Here is a 22573-nt window from a genome sequence, read left to right as displayed (position 1 = left end):
CTATCTATCCCCATTAGCAGACATAATAATAGATACAGATTTATGTGTAAATTTCAAATGGTGAAAAATATAAACAGTGACAATGTTAATCTCTTTTCTTCTTTTTTTTTACCAGGGACATAAAAATGCCAAATCACAACTAACAAAAATATTTTTATTTAAAAAAAAACAACGAAAAAAAAAAAGATAAATATAAATTTCAACACAACAATTTGGTCATCAGGTCATGAGGTAACTATTTCAAATATATGTTAGGTTCTGCATAAATTATAATGTTTAGAGATAGAAATATACCCAATGTATTTCTTTTTTTTTAATTTCCTGTGTATAATTTATTATTCTTAATAAATTTTACTTCAATACAGTGAACACGAACATAGCACAAGCCATAGGTAGTAAAACCTTCACTCACCATATAGATATATATATTAATCCACATATATGTAGATCGCGGAAAAAAAATCTCCAGGGGTTCAAAATATTTCAGACCCCCCCATCATTCTCCCACCTCCTGCATATTTCCTTGCACACTATAAGCCATATATACATCTCTGCAATTCATTGAAGATTGTTGGATACTGTGATTGCCAATAACTGAGGTTGATTCTGTCTAAAATCAATTGGAGGTGAGTGGACTGGATGTAGGGGGTATGATAACATTGCAGGCTGGTGCTACAGACCTAGCATTAGAATAATACAACCTGAGTTCCGTGTAGTCCTAGTTTTGTATGACATCCAAACACATAAATCAGGTCACAACTAAAATAAAACACATGATTCAAGTATAGCAGCAGAGGCTCCGCTGCCCAGAGAACACATCATAAAATAACAACAATTAGGATAAACCCTACATCTGTAGATCTAGCCTGTACAGTCAGTATATAGTTGTGCACAATGGTAAGGTAGTTTACTTGTAGAGCAGAGCAGGTAGATTACTTGGATCCCAGCCCACCCCTAATGCCCCTTTGTGTTGTTCATAAAATAATTTAAGAAATGAAGTACCTCTTGGATAGCTCTGGGTAACCAAGGCTGTGGTGGTACTTGATTTGTTAGCATGACATACAGGAGGGAGAACCACATGAGGCCTCAATACAGTAGCATCATATTGTTTGTGGCTCCATTTTACAGGATTCAATCGTCCTTTGATCGATCCTTGTTAATTTTTTTCATTTTCATTCTTCTGTTTTGGAACCAAATTTTCACTTGTCTCTCCGTGAGGTTGAGCAGTCTGGCCACCTCATACCTCCTGTCCCTGGTAAGATACATGTTAAATAAAAACTCCTTCTCAAGTTCCAGTGTTTGATGCTTGGTATAGGGACATCTTTTTTTCCTGGTGGATCTTGCATGAAGCCAGTTAGCAGCTGGATTGTCTAGAAAGAAAGGACATATTTTTTAAAAAATACTTTTTTAAAGGATGTTATTTTACATCCTCTATGCATCAATAAAATGTCGCCTCCATGTCCTAAACAATATATGCCACATGCATCAACATGTATGTTAAAATATAAATGTCCTCTGTAAAGAATTGATAGATACACAACTATTAAAACCATACATCAAAACTGATAAATGTCCTAAACAATATCTGCCCCATGCATGGACAACTACATTTCTATCAATGCCCTATAAAATGCATTTATACACAGACATGTATCACTGCCCAAGAAAATAAATAGACAGCTATCACTGCCCAAGAAAATGCATGGACAACTATCAATGACCAGGAAAATGCATAGACAACTATCAATGACCAGGAAAATACACTATCACTGCCCAAGAAAATGCATAGACAACTATCAATGACCAGGAAAATGCATAGACAACTATCAATGACCAGGAAAATACACTATCACTGCCCAAGAAAATGCATAGACAACTATCAATGACCAGGAAAATGCATAGACAACTATCAATGACCTGGAAAATACATAGACAACTATCATTGACCAGGAAAATACATAGACAACTATCAAAGACCAGGAAAATTCATAGACAACTATCAATGACCAGGTAAATGCATAGACAATTATAAATGACCAGGAAAATACATAGACAACTATCAAAGACCAGGAAAATACATAGACAACTATCAATGACCAGGAAAATACACTATCACTGCCCAAGAAAATGCATGGACAACTATCAATGACCAGGAAAATGCATAGACAACTATCAATGACCAGGAAAATACACTATCACTGCCCAAGAAAATGCATAGACAACTATCAATGACCAGGAAAATGCATAGACAACTATCAATGACCTGGAAAATACATAGACAACTATCATTGACCAGGAAAATACATAGACAACTATCAAAGACCAGGAAAATTCATAGACAACTATCAATGACCAGGTAAATGCATAGACAATTATAAATGACCAGGAAAATACATAGACAACTATCAAAGACCAGGAAAATACATAGACAACTATCAATGACCAGGAAAATACACTATCACTGCCCAAGAAAATGCATGGACAACTATCAATGACCAGGAAAATGCATAGACAACTATCAATGACCAGGAAAATACACTATCACTGCCCAAGAAAATGCATAGACAACTATCAATGACCAGGAAAATGCATAGACAACTATCAATGACCTGGAAAATACATAGACAACTATCATTGACCAGGAAAATACATAGACAACTATCAAAGACCAGGAAAATTCATAGACAACTATCAATGACCAGGTAAATGCATAGACAATTATAAATGACCAGGAAAATACATAGACAACTATCAAAGACCAGGAAAATACATAGACAACTATCACTGCCCAAGAAAATGCGTAGACAACTATCAATGACCAGGAAAATGCATAGACAACTATCAATGACCAGGAAAATGCATAGACAACTATCAATAACCAGGGGAAAATGCATAGACAACTATCAATGACCTGGAAAATACATAGACAACTATCATTGACCAGGAAAATACATAGACAACTATCAAAGACCAGGAAAATTCATAGACAACTATCAATGACCAGGTAAATGCATAGACAATTATCAATGACCAGGAAAATACATAGACAACTATCAAAGACCAGGAAAATACATAGACAACTATCACTGCCCAAGAAAATGCGTAGACAACTATCAATGACCAGGAAAATGCATAGACAACTATCAATGACCAGGAAAATGCATAGACAACTATCAATAACCAGGGGAAAATGCATAGACAACTATCAATGACCAGGAAAATGCATTTATGCACAGACTACTATCAATACTCTGAGCCACATTTGCCCTATACATTAGCACAGAGACTGTTGCCAATGCTGTGTAATATTTCCATATGTATTAATGCACAGATTACTATAATGCATGCTCTATGCCCCTGCACGTAAATTAATTTTTTTTATGTCCAACATGATACATACTCAGAAATTCAATAAGAAGGCTGCAAACCATTTTCAAAATACTATTCAACACCTGTGTCCTGTAAAGGCTAGAACATGCATCAGTATATTAAATACCATATGAATGCATGCCATGTCAATGGAACATATGAGTTCTGCATTAATGAATCAATGGTTAGAAATAACCTATATGATATATGCCTCAGGTATGAGTACACAGACTATACTATACATTCCCTACACACTATATGTATAGTGCACGAGCACACCATTTCTCTGAATGCGTTAAACCATATATTCTGTAAGGTATTATATATCTACCATGGATCTATACATTACATAGATTAATTCCAGGACCATTTACTAGCCATACTACTGCCATGTCCAACCATATTCCTAGACTACTATGAAACATGAAATAGTATAAATATTCCTTAGATATAACAAACCAGGATCCATTCATCTATAAAATAAATTACTTTAAATCCCCCCTTAGTTGCTGCCCACCGACTTGCCATGGAATATTGCATTTCTCCCATTATCCACTAGCCCACGCCCACAGAGCTGTGAAAGCTCTGCTGTATCCCCTCCATGGTGAGCATGGCTCCATGTCCAGGCATTGTGAGCCGCCATTGCTCTGCCAGCATCAATGGCTCAGCTTCCATGCCAGGGCACCAACTTTCTTCCCATTGGTGTTGATCTAAGCTGAGAGGCCTGATGAGTGTCCCTCTCCTCCACCACAGCATCGTCACTCTCCTTCTCCTTCCTTGCTCTCATCCATGGTGGCAGCAGGAGACTTACTTGGGTCAATGGGTTTCTCCCCGTTGGTGAGGGTCTCTCCAGTGTTGGCAGCGTCGTGACTTTGCTTCTCTCTGTCAGCAGGAGAGCCACAGGCGTAGTCAGACAGGGACAGAGCATCGTACGTGGTGCAGTCCCCCCTCCGGCCTGACAGGGGCTCAGGCTTAATAGCGTAGTGCCTGCTGGAGGATAAGCCTGGGAACGACAGCGATCCGGCCATGGGCTCCAGCCAGGAGCGCAGGTACCTGCTGCCATCTGCGGCTGCCAGGGGAGCCTGGTGGTGCACATAGGGGTGGTACACCCCGGAGACACTGCCGGCGGGCTGAGGGGGGTGCACGGGGTTCCAGGGGCTGCTAAACATGGGCGACTTAGATTGGAAGCTGCATGGGGTGTACTCGGGGGGCTCAGACCCCAGCACTGCCGCCGCCGCCGCTGCCTGCCTGGGGGGCTGAGCCAAGGAGCCAGGAGCAAACCTGGACTGCAGCAGCTCCTCGCCCTCATGGAGCAGGAACGAGTCCACATAGTAATTGCTCAGAGTCCCGGACGCCGTCATCGCTCTGAGGAGCGCAGGAGCTGCCGAAATTATCAAACTGCAGATTTCATGTAACAACTTGGTCCCACAAAGAAGTACAGTCACCTAATAAGTTGCAGGCAGGGACTGCCCTCCTATTGGCTGCCGGGCCCACGTGACCGAGCAGCAGAACAATAAGGAATAAATCAGTCCGCAGGCTATTAATGGCTCACTGTTTGCCAGGCATCATCTTTATAGCAAAGCCGTATGGTTTTATGCAAAAGGAGACTGGAGTTATACAATACTGTCCCCTCTAATTGTGGCCAAGTCAGACTAACAGGGCCAAATGGCCTCCTTCTTCCTACCATTGAGCAGGGACTACTTTACATCATTATTAATCACCCAGTAGGATGGAGGCGCTCTCTCCTGGACCCACAGACCTACAGTGAGCGGCCCGGCCACTCTCTCTCTATGCGCACTAGTGGGATTCATGCGCCTCTCCGGCTGTCACAGTTTACTGTGGAGATTAGGAAAAGGGCAGGAAAGTGCTGGAGATCCACCGGGCCGCAGAACCGAGTCTGCACCGGGCTGCTCCACACCCAAGCAGGGCCTGAGCCTGCAGCCCCCGACAGAACGCGGCCAGCCCCGCCATTACTAGCCAGAGAGCTGTAGCCCCCCAGCAGGCAGCATCTGCAGGTGACCCCCCGTGTGCTCACACACCCTCCATGCCGAGAAGGGCCAATTACTGGACACTTCCAGCGCTGTCTGCACTGATAGCATCATCTAAATATTACTGAGAGTAATAGTAATCATTGAGGGAGGTTCACTACCAGGCAGACAGGTGAAGACAAAGGAATATCCGCAGTGATGATGATGATGATGATGATGATGATGATGATGATGATGATGATGATGATGATGATTATTATTATATCGTTGTTTATTCCTCCAGTAGATTTGCGGCTAGACCCGACCACAACTTTAGTGTTTGTGAGGAACCGGGTGGGAAAGATTTACAGGCTGATCCGGAGCCATAAAGGAACGTTAATAAAACAAACCACGAGTGAAGGGAGAGAACTGACTGAGGAAGGAAAAGTAGGGCGTGGATTCGTGAGAACAATTGTTTTACATGCATGCAACCTTTATTACAGGCTGTAGAAATGTGATAAGGTTCATAGATTCATAATGTGACCAGCATCAGGTACAGTGAGAGTGCAGGGGGGAAATAAAGAGAGGAGAAATAATGAGAGAGTGGTAATGGCGGATGGTTACATTGCTGCAGATGAGCAGCACAAGAATCAGATCAAGTCCATTGTTATGAGTCCACCATTATATCTTATCTATCTCTATCTCTAGCTATCGATTTACTTTGTATATAACCCCTCTTATCATGTACAGCACCATAGAATTAATGGTGCTTTATAAGTAAATACATAAATAAATAATAATTATATATCTAGCATCTATTTATCTGTCATCTATCTATCTATCTATCTATTATCTAGTATCTATCTATCATCTATTTATTTATATATCCATAGACATTCAATATCATATTTTAAAATAAAATACTAGATAGATAGATTTTTTTTACATTCGTGTGCACTATTATTATGTGACTATCCTGTCATCCAAACATTATACATTTTGCAGAAAATAAATATAATACTTCCATAAAGCACAAATCTTCTCCACTGTCCACAACCAGTAATTATACTTCCCGAAACAAAAATATGCCCCGAAGGTAGTATCCATCTGAGACTGTTGATAATACTCTCTCACGCATTTTGATCCTCTATGAAGGTAAAAGTCAAATTATATATATATATATATATATACAGAAATAAATATTTACTTCAAAAACTATGATTAGTGTAATTATAAAAGAAAAAGAAAAATATCAGTGGGCATCTAGGGGTTAAAAGATCTGTTTAGTGAGATCATTGAAACTATGACATAGACAGGTGGATTCAGTAACGTACTCAAAAAGTAACACAAATATTAAATAATTATAACTAATATTTTTTCATAACTTCACTTTTTTATTGTATATAAATTATCTGTATTTCACATGAAAGGTACATTTCTAAACCATGTACATTATCAATTGTGAGATAGATAGATAGATAATAGATAGATAGATAGATAGATAGATATCCGTACTGCACTATATGACCGTAATAATGGAACGTAGACATTTTTTGACTGAGAATAGAAATTAGGTTTATTGGGCAGATATTATTATTATTATTATTATTATTATTAACTAAACTATGAATTTCTGAGATATATATATATATATATTTATATAAACACACACGAATGGACATATGTATTTATATGTATATATACTTGTATACTCCAGAAAAAAACCCAGCAGCAATGCCTAAATGGGTGCTCCCCCACGAAGCTGGTAACGCTTGGTATCCGGATATAAAAATCCAAAAAAGGAGGCAGCACATCTGATTGAGAAAGGCTCCATACAGAGAGCTGAGACCTTCGTGGTGTGTTGGTGAATAAAGAATCCTTACATTTTCACTACTTTAGGTGTGCTGCCTCATTTTTTGTATGTATGCAGTGTATATATATATATATATAGAGAGAGAGAGAGAGAGATATCTAGATGTGTGTGTGTGTTTATATATATATATTTATGATGCACACACATGCACAGAAATGTACTATTCAGCTTTTCTTACTATTCTGACATCTAATAAGTATTAGGCTTTCAGCTCGTTTTCATTTCCTCTAACGACAAATATCTCTATTGCAAATTATATATATATAGTAAATTATTAACAGACATATAACATATAGCAAATTGTGTATATTTTGAGCTCAATTTGAATGGAAGATCAGTCACGTTTCCTTTTTGCCAATTTCCTGTTAGCTGCAACCTGTGGTAGACCATAAAGCTGGGGCTGTGTGTGGGGGATGTTTGGGAATAGCCCTGCAGTAAGGCAGCTGATGGCCCCCAGTCTAGTCTGGTGTGCTTCTTTCTCCCAGGCTGCTGCTGCTGTTAGTGGGGCGGCTCTCAGGAATGTGAGACTATGGGCTGATTGTAATAATGATCGTAACCTAGGCCTTGTGTGCAGGAAACCATTATAGGAGCCGCCTCGCCAGCATTTCTCCCCTTTGTAAACCCTAATAATGTTTATCCTAAGTATTATGAGGCCACTTGCAATAAATCTCTATTTATAACATGTATGCCACCTCATATAAAATTGCTAGTGTTCGTGTAGTGTTCTAACGAGTAGCACAACCACCGTGCTATGTGTAATAACTGTGCACACATAATACACCTACACCACCATTAAAATCATCCATCACAAACCTTCTGATGCGCATGATGATCAGAGACTCCTACAATGGCAGACCATGCTCTGTCATACACTGTGTGTAATATGTTCCCTCTGCAGATGAATGTTACATGTCTATATAATGTTGGAGCTCTGTGTTCCTTTGGGATGAATCCCATGCAGAAATCCAACAGCATATATCACACAATAATCCGATCCATCCTATAATTCATGCCACATATTATTATTAATCTGATTGCACATATCACATGGTTGCTCTTATGTTCCAGTCTTATGTTCCAGTCTTATGTTCCAAATCGCATCCGAGTTCCATGTTCCATACTGCATTTTATTCCTAGGGTCCATATGACATGGGGGGACGATTTGCACTGATGTGACTAAGGCAGTTCCTTGTTGTCGAGAGAAAGGTGGAGCCCCAACAACATGAAACTACCTAAATCACACTCCAGTTGTGTTCTAAAATCTTATGATTGGCGACCTCCAAGCTTCTAGAAGAGGGTCCGCTATAAAGAAGAAATCACAGTCACCCTGGAAAAATTGGCGCAAGAGTCAGACCGTGCAGTCACTCAGCCCTGCACACTGCAATATTAGATTATTAACAATGCAAAAAAAAATCATAAAATGAATAAAATCCTGTTATTGAGACCACAATTGGAAATAATAGAACATGGGATGAAACTAGGAAAATAGATGTATGTGTATGCGAATGAGTGTCTGTGCTAATCAAGTATTACAGTGCAATGACTTGCTATATAGTGCATAGGGGGCACACAAGTCTCCATGCGCCAAACAATACGCATTGCGCACAGATTGCGCTTGGCCTCACCTTGGGGTCTTTCCTCAATGTCACATTGGTCCAATGCTCTGTTATTCCGGATGGAAGAGAAATAACTTCTTGCTTTTCAGGTCACATAAACCCCAATCCCATGTCCTCCTGTGCTGGCTGCTTCCTCTGTCTGAGCTGCTCCTGGCTGCACTGAAAGCTCTGCTCTACTCTGCAACAATCCAGATATACTATCAAGTCATAAAAGTGAACAAAAGCCGACAAAGCTTCCAGCACCATTGCTATATGGCTCAGACAAATTACGACTGTCTAGGTAATATTTAAATGGATTCCTATAGTAATTGTAGGGGATTGTTGGGGGGGGGGGGGTGGTGTTAGGCAACTTCTGCTGTTGTAAAAGTTCTGGAGAGGATAAAATAAAATGTAAACAGCCACAGAATTAGAAGAAGAAAATTACCAAGGATTCATTTTCTTTTATTTTGATTCTTCATTGAAAACATATAACAACATGGCCTGATCGCACACAGCAGCAATATGTTCTGGTTAATAATGGTCATGTGTCCATGGATCAAGAAGAAACATTGGCCTTTAATAATAATAAACATATACACATATTTGAATTTATAAAGTTCATCTTCTCTACTTACTTAAAGCATGTAAATTCACAGTATATCCGAGGAATGAGAAGCTCCCCCTTTTCAAGACTTCTATTGTGTATCTGACAGTACACAAGGAAGGAGAACCTACTAATAATGGACCATGTGCTTTTCTGGTGTTACTAACAGTAACCTCTCTCTACACAGACAAGACTACATTCAAGAATCATTGGAGTCCTGCAAGTGCCCTCATGTGTCTTTATGACCTTATTGAGGAATTAAACAGTTCCTTCTTCCTGGAGAAATAAGGAACATTTCATTCTACCCAATAAAATGTGAAAACCGGTGTTTTAGTGCCTCATCCACCTTTTTCCTTGAACAACATAAAATGCAATGCCGGATGCAAGACAAAGGGAGGAACAAGACTGTAAATATACAACTTAGAAATGAGGAACCGACATAACAAAAAAAAAATAATAAAATCTCAGTCTAACAAAAAAATAAAAACAAAATAAAAAAATAACAATAATTATTATAATAAAAAAAGCTCTTAAGACGTGTGCAAGTATGGCTTTAACCCAGAAGGCTGGGTGGATGATGGACATACTGGTCATAATGTACAGCTCTGGCAATCCATATGGGTGACTGTGGAAGAAGGAAAGTACTGGCTCTCTGTGAAGGAGCTCATCAAGAGAAGTTGAAGTTGGCTGTGAGCTCCCGAATTCGGTTTTCCCGGTTCATTTTCTTGAGTTTCATCCTGCGGTTCTGGAACCAGATCTTGACCTGCCTGTCTGAGAGGTGCACGCTGCGGCTGATCTCTAGGCGACGCTCTCGAGTCAGGTACATGTTGAACAGAAACTCCTTCTCCAGCTCCAGGGTCTGGTGCTTGGTGTAAGGACATCTCTTCTTTCGGCCGCTCTTAGCTGTTAACCAGTTGGCACCATTGTCACCTTTCGAGTTCCCTGAACCAACAAAAAATAAAATGAATATATATATTTTCAAGCTTATAATTGTTATTTCCTTATCTTATTTTTTTTGTTGTTATCTATTTATTTATTACATTTACATGTATAGTTTTTCTATGTTATTATAGGGGATTTCAATATTGCATTTCATGTTGCTAATACCATGTAATTAGTATAGGTAACAGCATTTGCAAATCCAGTATAATTAATCGTTTTGTTTGATACTACAGGTACTTATACTAGTTTGTCTTAATAGGTTTTAATCTATCTATCTATCTATCTATCTATCTATCTATCTATCTACATATCTATCTCTCTCTATCTAACACTTATCTATTTATACATCAATCTATCATGTATTTATCTATTTATCTATCTATCTAGCTATCTATCTACTGTATCTATCAATCAATCAATCAATCATTTATCTATATATCTATCTATCTACCTATCTATCTATCTCTCATTTCTTTTATACTTTAAATATAACTTTCTATGCATCATCTCTCTCTTCTTAATAATAATTTGCCCCTCACTTATCCATAATTCCATAATTTGCGACCCTGATAGTTGGGTGCACAGTGTAGTAGTGGTCTCCCTGCTAGAATACAGACCCCAGGCCATAGGCATTGTTGTGAGCAGCAGTCACCTCCACACATTTGGCTATCACACATGTAACCTGGGATATCCACTGTCATATTTTGTAGGTTCTGGCGCCTGTAATGGGCCCTGTAAATGGTGTGATTTTAGAGGGGCTTCCTGCTTCCTCCAGGACAAAGCCCAGAGGTGCAGCATGTGGTGTAAAGTTGAGAATGGACATGATGTTTATGACAGGCTCACGCCCAATTATTAAATAGTTCAAAGGCTGATAATAAAGAGGAGCTTCCCCTGTGATGTGGGTGCAGTGCCCCTGCTCTTTGTGGTGTGATTGCAGGGTGAGTGTGAGTGGGCGCTCACCTCCGGGGTCTTTCTCTGGGGAGTGTTTGCTGCAGTCAGAAGGAGCCGGAGAGGAGTCCTCGGCCCCGGATGAAGACGTGTGCGCCTCCTCGGGGTCTGCTCGGTGCTGGGCGGCGGCGCTGGGCAGGGTGGCCGGGGGCGACTCCTCGCTGTCTTTCCTGCCATGCTCTGCGGACATTGATGACAAGGATAAAGGCCGCTCAAACCGAACCTGTGGCTGTGGAGCGAATTGGGGAGCAGCAATGTGCGCGGCGCTGTACCCCTTGGATGAGCCATAAGCCTGGGAGAGGCGGAAGTACCCTGGCACTGGAACAGAGCTGCTATTATGAGCGGGGCTACTCTCAGAGTTAACCCTTTGAAAAGTGGACAAGTCAGTCGGAGAAGAAGCCTTAGTACATTTGTCCGAGTCATAGAGGCAATAGGAATTCTCCTCCTTAATGTTCTGGGTGAAGGAGCAAGAGGTGGCAGCAGCTTGGCTCTCAGATTGCTCCACTCTGCAGGACCTGGAGGCTTCTAGCCACACATCCATCCCTGGAGCATAGCCTTGAGATGTGGGGACTGGGTGACTACTGGGGGGAGGGACACCTTCATTTCGTTTGCTCAAAACGGGAAAAAGTCCACAGCTCTGCAGCCCATAAGACACCTCGGAAGTCTGGGGCAGGTAGACCCCGGTGCTTTGGTAGTAGCCCCCAGCTTCTGTTCCTCTGCCAGCACTGATTAAGGAGTCCACCAGGAAGGAGTTCGCAGTCGGGTTCTCCGAGCATGACATTGTTGTGGGGTAATTTGGCGAAGAGAGCAGATATTCCTTTCTGGCTGACATTTCTTGTGCAAAACATGCTGAATATGATTAGAGATAGCCCTGCACCACTGCAAATGCATGCAGCCAATGACAGCTCAGGCCCAGCCATCAACCCCTCCCAGAGCACTTTCGTATGCAAAGGTTCATCTAAGCTCGACCTCAATATATATATATATATATATATATATATATAGTAAGATATTAATAGCAGTTTCCCTATGAAGTGTTTAAACAATTTGCACCTTTGCACCAACATACAAGATGATTTCCTTAAATTAATAATGTACATAAACTTTTTTTTTCCCCCACCAGCCTTCTTTTTTAAATCCATTCGCAGTGTTTAAGTTTTAGGTGCTAGATGACATTATATTATATGGGTTAGTCGTTTTTCTATCATTATTTATTCACTGTCTTTTTATGAAACAAAATATTTTCATGATATAAATCTAGGATGTGATTTGTGCCATGGAAGGAGCCTTCAGAATATAAAGATGTGATGTGTTATATTATGGGAAAAGCAAATCCTGATCAAAATTTAGGATGAGAAAAAAAAACGAGAAATAAAATAACTGATTTGTTAAAATCATTAATACCACAGCAAAACATAATATCGCATCACATACTTAAATAAATCAGCAACTCATCGATATATCGCCCTACTGAAATACATTGCTTGAACTCTACTTTTACAAAAAAAAGTTGTGTGTTAGAAGCTGCGAGCATTGGTTGGGACTTTGTGTATGTGTGTTGCATACAATGTATATCGTGTGGCGGTATCTATACGACCTGTTTGTTCTGGTGTCCTAACATCCTTGCGTTATTGAGCAGATGAAAACTACTCGTGTGAATAGTGTTTACAGGTCTGTGGTGATATTTTGTTAATAAGTCCTATGTTGTGTCCCATTTATTTATAAGGCTGGAAGGAAACATTGAGATGATTCGATAAAATATGACTTTCTGCAAACCGCACCGGTGGGATCGGATGTGGTGTGAAAAGTCAGAGGAATCAGAAGGTTTATTAGTTGATTTAGTATGTAAATCAGTGCAGCATTTTAGCCATCCCCAGAGCACTTACCCTTGGCTTTCAGACGTTGTGTAGACAACACTAGAGCAAGACCCAGGCTGCTTCTACAAGCACAAGGCACATATCTGCTTCTTAAACTCTGGGCTACATTTTTATTAGCCTCCACTTGTGGCTTTCTTCTGGGAAGGGCATATGAAAGGAGCAGAGTTCAGATGTTTCTGTAAGAATGGGAAGCCTAGGGGCCCTCTCCAAGGTCTGTGCACTGCTGGACGCTCACTGCATACTAGAAGCCTCTCCTCCCTATTGCACCCTAGTAAAACACTTTACTTCTCCTTGTAAAATCTTTTTCTATAATGGCAATGAATCCACCTATTATACAGGCATACAGCCTTCTTCAATGCACACTCAGCATTGCTAGAAAACATGGAATTCATAGATCAGCACCACTAACATAATCTGTATTTTGTATTAAAAAAAAAAAACAATAGACAGTGCAACAAGATATAGCACAAAAATAACAATTACAAGTCTTTATGTGAAAGGATTGATACCAACCACAACAACAGCAGCAATATAACCTTAGCAGCTGTAGAGATGGTTCAAAATATGGGACAATAATCCCAAAAGTACTAAATAGTTGCAGATTATTCAGGTACAACCTTTTAGCTATGTGGACATTTATTTATGTAGTAATTCATAGTATCCTGGGATATCACACCACGGATATATGTTAGTGCTGTTGTGGAGAAACTAAATGAGAAATGAAGTAATGACAATTGTTAATTTAAAGAAACAAATAATTACTTTTTACATTAAGTTATAATAGTGGAATAGCACCATCAGTCGACCTGAAGATGCATGTCAGCTACATATTTCAATATTTTTCTTATAGCTTTTTCTTTAAAAAAAAAATACAACTGTGCCCAATTGAAAAAAAAAAAAAAAAAAAAGATTATTTGATGAGAAGGACCCACCAAGAAGCTTTGTCACATGCTGTCTCAATGGCCATGTTCAATAGTAAGTCTCCTGACCGGTGGGTTGTGTTGTTGTGTGGATGGGCAGCTGCTTGACACAATTATTACATTCATGACTTGTGTGTTAGTATGATGGAATATGATCTATCGTGGGTATGGGAGATTGGATGAGTGCACTCGTGTTTATACACAGAGATGTGGATGCCTTTTATAGCCAGGCACACGTCTAGTTCATGAAGTTTAATAGCCGAATGCTGTGCGGGATCCATTCTTTACTTTAATCACCAACAAAAGCCAGGCAAATAGTAAACGAAGTATCATCAAGCTCAGTCAAGGAAGACTAATACAACACATTTAAATCTTAACTATAAAGGATAAATGGTCAGTTCGGAGATTAAAGGAGAGAAAAAAAGCTGCTTTGTGCCAAACTACTTTTTAAATACCGACTGAAATCTCCTTTCAAGAGTAAATCGGTCTGATGTGAATGGAGATTTTCCCCTAACAGGAGCAGGAGAGAAGCCTGGTGCTCATAATAGGGCAGAATGGACTGTAGGGGAGCAACTCTGCCTAGACAGCGCCAAGGATGCAAAACAATTCGACTGTCAAAATTAAAAAAAAGAAATGCCCTAAAGAGAATGAATACAACACAATGCAAGCTATAAGCAATGCAGCATGAAATGCAACTACACAGACATGCGTCTGATATACTATGAATATGTGTGTATATACATTTCTTGTTGCATAAATTAATATATATTAATGAACAGTAATATATATATATATATATATATATATATATATATATATATATTTATACACACACACCCACCCACACACACACACACAAACACACACAAATATATAACATCACTAGAACTATACATATGTCAAAGTTTATGTGATAGGTTTCCTGGCCTGTAAGTTGCCTTTGTTCTAATTTTCTTATTTGACAACTGTAAACTGTCAGGAATGTGTGCGGTTGCCAAATACTTTTATTTTCCTCTGGACCGGATCCAAGGTGGTGCTTAGAATCAGATATAGGGCTCTGTGGTGCCAAGTTTAGTGACAAATACCTCCTACAAAGACAAATATCCCAATCCATACCACACTACAGAAAAACAATATCACTACTGACACAAAACAACTACATCAGAAAGTATCTATCCAGCTATTTTTCCATCTATCGGCAAGGAGAAAAAATAGAGAGATAGATAATTAGGTGAGTAGTTAGGTAGATAGATAGACAATAGATAGATAGACAATAGATAGATAGATAATACATAGATAAATAGATAGATAGATAATAGATAGATAGATAGATAGATAATTAGAAAGATGATTAGATAGATAGGTAGAGAGAGATATATATAAATAGATAGATGATAGATAGATAAATAGATAATTCGATAGATGATAGATAAATAGATAGATAATTAGATATAGATAGATAATTAGAAATACATAGATAGATAATAGTAGATATAATAGTATTGAGCATGTATTAGTCCACGTTTCATGCCTGGAATGCTTCTATGATGATTAAATAATTCAATGATGTATGTATTATTGATGAGTTGTAAAGGATGCACGTGTGTCTCCATCATTTGCAAATGCTAGTCAATGGAAATATTATACTATATTTTTTTTTAGCAATTTTAATTGCATAAATATCAAGTAAAATGAAATATATTTTAGTGGGGACAGGATGAAACTTTCTGAATTCATTCTCTAAACTACACTGATATGGAATACAAGGACTTGGAGATTGGAGTAAAGGCCCCACAGTGTATACCATTATACCATGCAGCTGTGAGGTTGTAGAAATAAATACTATACACTCCAAAGATAAGTATGCATCAATTTAAGGTGATAACTTATAATGTTTATAGTTACATATCCAGTGTATAGCAAGGTAATACAATGTCCCTTGGAGGGCAGTTAAAATGTTATCAGCACACATATTGCTGTTTAATATTTGCCATTAATTATCCTACTGCTTTTGTTTTTAATATTTCATAGCGTTTGAGAGAATACTGGTCATGTAGTTATTGGCTCTTTTACAATATTTATACATTCTTTTGGATCAAGTTTAAAGAAATACTTAATGCTAAACTGTGTGTTTCCTGCAGTCCAGAATGTTATCAAGACTTGTAATCACTAGGAGATTGTCATAACAGTGAATGGCGTGAACTATGCGAGGAGGCATCACCCATGACATCACTGTAACATTACTGGAAATTATTTAGAAAGTAAACATGAGAAATTCAGGCAAGTTTTATTAACTATTTAAAGCTTGGGCCAAATGCTGATGATGTAGGATTGCTTCCCAAACCTGCTGATATATAAATGTGATGTTAAAGCATTGTGAAATAAATCATTTGTGCTTACAGTTTATTGGCAATGTGAACAATTTAAAGTGGGATGTTCACCCAGATATTTAGTTATTTATATAGCTACCAACTCAACAGGTTATCTTTTATTCTAGTCTAAATATATATTTTTCTTATTTATCTATTATATCTCATTTCACCTGCTTTGCAAACCAGTAAATAGATGGTATACTCCAGCATACATTTACTTTTGTACAACTTGCACAATCTTCTACCTTTTTCATGTTCATCTGCATTGCAGAATTTGGGAAATCTATCTATGAACCTACATAAGTTTATTCATATATTTATCTATCTATCTATCTATATATCTATCTATCTATATATTTATTTATATATCATCTCTTTATCTATATATCATCTAATTTTCTATGTATTTATCTATCTATCCATATATATACAATATCATATTTGAATCTAAAATACTAGATAGATAGACATAGATATTTTGTTATCTATCTATCTATCTATCTATCTAGGTATATATATATATATATATATATATATATATATATATATATATATATATATACATGTCTTCATTAAGCTTCTTGTGAATACAATGCCCACCCCTTTACTCACCACATCTTCCCCAACCATCACAATAATTATATTTTTCAGAATGTGGAATTTTGTCTGCATTTCCCAAACAAGCAACTTGTTTTAATTAACTAGTGACTGGCAGACTTTTCTTCTAAAGACACAAAAACAAAAGTCACTAAAGAGTCTCCTTGCTTGATAAGCAAAGAACAAAAGGCCAGTACCTTAGTATTGGCTTTCCTCAGCACAGCGGCTTTGACATTGATCGGCGCAGCGCCATCTGGTGGCCACTCACTGCCTTGCAGAATGTTTGCTTTTTTTTTTTTCTAATAAAGGCATGTACAACGTCCATTGAAGCAACTGTTGGATAGTACTGATATTACTGAATTCAGAGAAATGGCTGCTTATCCTGTGCTTAGTTTACAGCCTCGCATTCCAAATATGCAAATCACAAATCACAGACACGTTTTATTACCAAATTACCTTAGCAACAGTGAGCATGTTCTTTTATTGGGTCAGACCAAAGACTGGAGGATATACTGCAGGCCTCTAGGGTCTGGAGCATTTGTAAGAGAAGCTAGTTAATATTTAACCCAAAAAGGAAATATCCTGTAAACGTCTCATTGACATTCTTCTTGCTATCTATTTTTTTGTACTTCTTATTTTAGAATGATGTTGATGTTTGTAGCCCTCCTCAAATCTCCCATACAAAATAATAAAATAAAACACTAAATGCTGTACACATAGAGGTATGCGTCATGGTGGGCAATGTTTGACATTTCTCTTTTAGTAAAATATAAACACTAAAGAATTCTGTAAACAATAGGGAGACCACAGAATGCTAGACATTCCTCCCAAGGTTATGTGTGATGTCCAACAATAGCTCCAGAGAAGTTCAAAGCCAAAAAGCTACTAGAAAGTAAGGAATAAAGAGGGAAATCCAATATAATATGAAAGTAATAATAATAAAAAAGAATACAATTCCTTGTTTGCTGCCCATTAGCTGTCATAAATAGCATCATAGCAGCTAGTAACCAGATGAATCCAAGTCATTCAGGTAATACACGAGGTATATAGTTTTAAAACTTGCATTACCCAAACAAGACCCCTATAATGGATCATGTCACCACAAGCATCATGGATGAGACAAGGGATTCATCTCCCAATCAATAGTTCTCAATCAGTGACCTTCTTCTTGCTGAGGCTGCACAATCAGCTGCATTTACAGGGGAAATCTAATGAGGATGAGAAAATTCTAATACTGTACTTTATCTGCAGCAGATCAATCATGCATTGCAGGTGCAATTTGAAATCTCAGAAGAAAAAAAAAAAAAGTCAACACAAATGAAACAATTCAACCAGATTTATTTGACTTGTGCGCTCTCTTGTTGTGAACATGCAACCCACTAAGATCTGCATCGGACAAACGCTACAGACATATAAAATATTCATCTGTGAAGAAACAGTGACATATAGGGACCTCTGTGCCAAAGATTTTCATTCACCCCCCCCCCTCCTTTCCCCCAGTAAACTTCATAAATGCTGAAGGAGTGACAAAACCAACATTAAACAAGTAATCTGTAGCAAAATGTAAAAATCACAAGAACAGATGTGTAAAAAGGCTTCTCTCAACCAAATACCAAATGACATTTATTTACAACTTTTTTTTTTAGTAAAACATATGAAGCATACATTCAAACGGATAAAGTACAAATAGTTTATCATGTCCCATAAACTCATATATCATTTCAAATATAATCACTTTTAATAACTTTGGTTCTTTTTAGGTCTTATATATATTTATATATTTAAATGAGATTTCATCTGACATAAACTATTGCCTGGTCACATCAATTCAGAGTAAAATAATTCAGCTGACTGTATTTGGTATGAAGAGGGATAAGAGATACTATGCAGGTTATTGATTATTTCCTCTCCGTGGTGGTTTCAGCATTGTCTTGGCTGCTCATTTAAACAGGTTCATTACTATAGATAGGAGATGCCTGATTTGTATCTGTGGCTTTGCACAGGACAGTCACAGGCAGGGATTGATATTAGCAATCAAAGTGCATGTCTCATAGACCACATATGTAAACTGATCGATAAGGAGAAGAACAAGCGAGACAGCAGGACGCTTGGAAATTAAACTACATAAATACAAGTGACTTTATATTTATTTTTTCCCCCCAATTTTCATGTTGTTTAATGCAAGTGTGAAAGTATCCGGAGCTGTATGGGCGCAGTTTTATATATGAAGAAGACTGCTAAACAAATAGAAGACTTGTAGATCATCCAAAGGTATTAGGACATCATAACCGAACCGTTTAATCAAATTGGTCCTTTAAATCCGTACCTAATGTTACTTGCAATGCCCTTTGTCCTGTTGCATTAACGCATAGAAATGCTTGTGTCTTTATTTTTCTTATGCCTGCTGCATCCAAGCACAGGAAATGGAGTCAGTACTACAACTCTTATCCTCGCCGGATACAAGAGGCATTCCACTGCAGAAGGAAGGCTTCCACTTCCTAGAGTTCTGACAGAAATCCACAGACCCACCGCCATAGATCCGGGCAATGCTGGGACTCTCAGTACTGGGACTCTCATAGCAGAGGGTTGGCAGAGTAATATTGGAGTCGGTCCCTGTTAATTTTTTTCTCTTTCATCCTCCTATTCTGAAACCAGATCTTGACTTGTCGGTCGGTTAAATTGAGCATTCGTGATAACTGTAGCCTCTTTTCTTTGTTTATATAGACACTGAAGAAAAATTCCCTTTCCAGTTCCCTAATTTGATATTTGGTATAAGGACACCTCTTTTTACGGGTACGTTGGCCACCTGTGGAGCAAAAATAAAAACTGCATTGTTACAGATGCATCAGCCCATCAAATAGAGTCATTTACAGCAGGACTGAAGCCCGAGGGCTGAGGATACCTAGTGCTGCAGGCAAAAAAACCTGCAAGGTACTGATTGTCCATGCGGCAAAATTGTCTGGAGTGTGCATGATGTTCAATAGATAAAATAGATAGATGATTAGAAAAAATTAAGGCAGCACACTATTTAGGGAAAAGCAGTCCATTTGTTATTATTATTTGGAGGATTTGTCTATGCCTGGAATGTTTGGCATCCGTATTGCTGCATTGTTTGCTGGTGCTGCCTTCAGTTTTCTTTTTTTATAGATAGATAGATAGATAGATAGATAGATAGATAGATAGATAGATAGATGATAGATACATAGTTTAATAGATAGATAGACAGGTAGATGAGAGAGAGGGGCGAGTTCATATATGAACATTATACTGTGTGTATATATATATATATATATATATACTGCTAAAAAAAAAAGGGAACACTATTCCATTTGCAACAGGCTGTTTGTGTTCCCCTTATTTCTTTGAGCGGTATATATATTTATTTAACTGTAGACAATAACATAGAGAGATAGATCTATAGATAGATTGATAGATAGATCATAGATAGATAGATAGATAGATAGATAGATAGATAGATAGATAAGAGAGTTGGAATTCATATATAAAATTATATTACACGTGTGTATATAAATGTATTGCATAAATATGTATATTTTTTTTCTAAATGTGCACAAATAGATAAAAAGATTTTCGCTACAAAGTGATATTATATGTGTGTATATAAGTGATATATATTCTAATTGTACAGAATAGGTGCATAGATAGATAGATACATAGATAGATAGATAGATAGATAGTAGATAGATATTTCAAGTAATTACAAGTGTTGTTGTAGACCATTGATACATATTACAATATTCAGCTACACATTTTTTTTCTTAATAATTGGAAACATGAACAAGAAAAAAAAAACAAATACAAAAGCAACATTGCAAATATATTTGGAAAACTACCCATAGTACAATGGAGGGAATGACCTATGTGTTCCCCCTTCAGCTGAGTACAGCACCCACCGCCATACTTAGGTCCACAGATTCCAAGCCGAGCTCCATGAGCTCAGTGCCATGTTGCCGGCTGGTATTTGGCCCCTGCATTAGGTGCCTGATGCCCGTCGCACATTGTTTAGCGCACGTCCCAGCGACACCTGTGTGTCTACATTCGCTCCCATTGTGGCAGGGAATTCCTGCTGGCAGGCCATGAGATGAAGCCATGCCGGGTTACTCTATCGTTTTATTGGAGCACATTCTTTACTCACTATACTCTCTAACAAACCGACCTCAGAGTTTTTAAAAGGGGAAAAAAAGGGGGGAAGGATTGTCTTAAGGCATCTATTGGTCGCTGCTGTTTCACGGCCAATTTCAGTGCTAAACACGTGATCTTGCCTTTTATAAGAAAGTTTTGTTGAGGGAAATCTAAAGGCCTCCATAAAGCTTATACGCTTATAAAACAGCATATAAAAGTTTAACAGCGCAGCGCTAGATGCAGGCGGTGCGACAGGCAGGGCAGGCGGTGCGACAGGCAGGGCAGGCGGTGCGACAGGCAGGGCAGGCGGTGCGACAGGCAGGGCAGGCGGTGCGACAGGCAGGGCAGGCGCTGCTGCTCTCATACGTACTGGACACATTGGCTTTGTCCTCAGTGTTGCCGGAAGATGAGCTGCTGTGGCTGCTGCTGCTGCTCTCCGTCCTCCTCTCCTTCTCTTCTGCCTCCCTGCAGGGCTCCGAACTTGAAGTTGTCGCAGAGGGCATTTTGTCGCAGTGTTTGTCCACAGAATAATCCGAGGGTTGCTGGCTGCTGCTGTCCGGGCTGCCATAGGCTGTCTCAAAGAACTGATCAAAGGCTTGCGGCAGCACCCCATTCCTGCCCACAGTGCTGTAGAAATTGGAGGGCAGGTTGGCATTGGGGTGGTAGACGTTGGAGCTGTTCCCCATGGCGGCGGTGCCCGCGCAGTCCCTGTGCATCATGTCATCAGCTGAGTAGCAGTGGGGCAGATTGCTCCTGGGGTGCCACTTAGACGAGGTGTCAATGGCGTACTCCCTGAAGGTAACCTCTCTCACCGGCTGCACCTGGGCGAGGTTGGAGGAGTAGGAGTAGGGCATTGGACGAGAAGATGGGGTCTGGGGTAGAAAGGAAGGAAGGCTGGAGAAATCAGCACCCGAGACGTAGTAAGTGCAACTTGGCAAGTACATGTTAGAGGAGCAGGGAACACGCTCATCAAAATCCATCATTAGCTACCTCGGGCTGTCCGCATTAGCCGAGCTTAACATGGTTCTCTAATGCAGCTGCCTCTTTGAAGCAGATCCGTGAAGTAGAAATTTGAAGACGTAAGCTGACGTGGAGATCTATCCCCATCCTTAAGCAGGGAGGTGCTGGTCATGTGATCACATGGGGAAATTGACAAGCTGAGACTATGGGCCCTTTTCTTTGTAGCCATCTCAAGGGAAGCAACAGATCGTCACTTGCTCGAGCTTCATAGAGGCATGTAATGTGCAGTGGAACTCAGGCTTTCTACACATCTGCTCCTCCACAGCCATGCCGGGGGAACACTGAGACTGAGGGAGCACTGAGGCTGAGGGAGCACTGAGGCTGAGGGAGCACTGAGGCTGAGGAA

At 39.1% G+C, this 22573-nt stretch overlaps 3 protein-coding genes across 3 annotated transcripts; all 3 read right to left on the bottom strand.

Moving 5' to 3' along the window:
- Positions 1-203: 203 nt before the first annotated feature.
- Positions 204-4820, bottom strand: HOXA9 (homeobox A9). The gene is made up of 2 exons (XM_073582272.1): positions 4181-4820; positions 204-1370 (listed from the first exon to the last, which is right to left on the bottom strand). Exons 1-2 carry the CDS (start codon positions 4728-4730, stop codon positions 1132-1134), a joined length of 789 nt encoding a protein of 262 aa, XP_073438373.1. The 5' UTR covers positions 4731-4820; the 3' UTR covers positions 204-1131.
- A 4485-nt stretch (positions 4821-9305) lies between these two features.
- Positions 9306-12130, bottom strand: HOXA10 (homeobox A10). The gene is made up of 2 exons (XM_073582271.1): positions 11311-12130; positions 9306-10350 (listed from the first exon to the last, which is right to left on the bottom strand). Exons 1-2 carry the CDS (start codon positions 12128-12130, stop codon positions 10076-10078), a joined length of 1095 nt encoding a protein of 364 aa, XP_073438372.1. The 3' UTR covers positions 9306-10075.
- Positions 12131-18819: 6689 nt separating this feature from the next.
- On the bottom strand, positions 18820-22251 carry HOXA11 (homeobox A11). The gene is made up of 2 exons (XM_073582270.1): positions 21578-22251; positions 18820-19870 (listed from the first exon to the last, which is right to left on the bottom strand). Exons 1-2 carry the CDS (start codon positions 22188-22190, stop codon positions 19638-19640), a joined length of 846 nt encoding a protein of 281 aa, XP_073438371.1. The 5' UTR covers positions 22191-22251; the 3' UTR covers positions 18820-19637.
- Between the last annotated feature and the right edge of the window lie 322 nt (positions 22252-22573).

Source organism: Dendrobates tinctorius, unplaced genomic scaffold (genome assembly GCF_039654945.1).
Source record: "Dendrobates tinctorius isolate UK_male_01 unplaced genomic scaffold, ASM3965494v1 ptg000070l, whole genome shotgun sequence".
NCBI lineage: Eukaryota > Metazoa > Chordata > Amphibia > Anura > Dendrobatidae > Dendrobates > Dendrobates tinctorius.
This window is presented reverse-complemented; position numbering and strand designations above follow the sequence as displayed.

Excerpts from the sequence above, each read along its gene's own strand:
- HOXA9 (XM_073582272.1), bottom strand. The coding sequence starts at position 4,730 with ATGACGGCGTCCGGGACTCTGAGCAATTACTATGTGGACTCGTTCCTG. Across the intron at positions 1,371-4,180 it reads GGAGAAACCCATTGACCCAA|ACAATCCAGCTGCTAACTGG; the intron begins GTAAGTCTCCTG and ends CTTTCTTTCTAG.
- HOXA10 (XM_073582271.1), bottom strand. The coding sequence starts at position 12,130 with ATGTCAGCCAGAAAGGAATATCTGCTCTCTTCGCCAAATTACCCCACA. Across the intron at positions 10,351-11,310 it reads CCCAGAGAAAGACCCCGGAG|GGAACTCGAAAGGTGACAAT; the intron begins GTGAGCGCCCAC and ends TTGTTGGTTCAG.
- HOXA11 (XM_073582270.1), bottom strand. The coding sequence starts at position 22,190 with ATGATGGATTTTGATGAGCGTGTTCCCTGCTCCTCTAACATGTACTTG. Across the intron at positions 19,871-21,577 it reads GGACAAAGCCAATGTGTCCA|GTGGCCAACGTACCCGTAAA; the intron begins GTACGTATGAGA and ends TTTGCTCCACAG.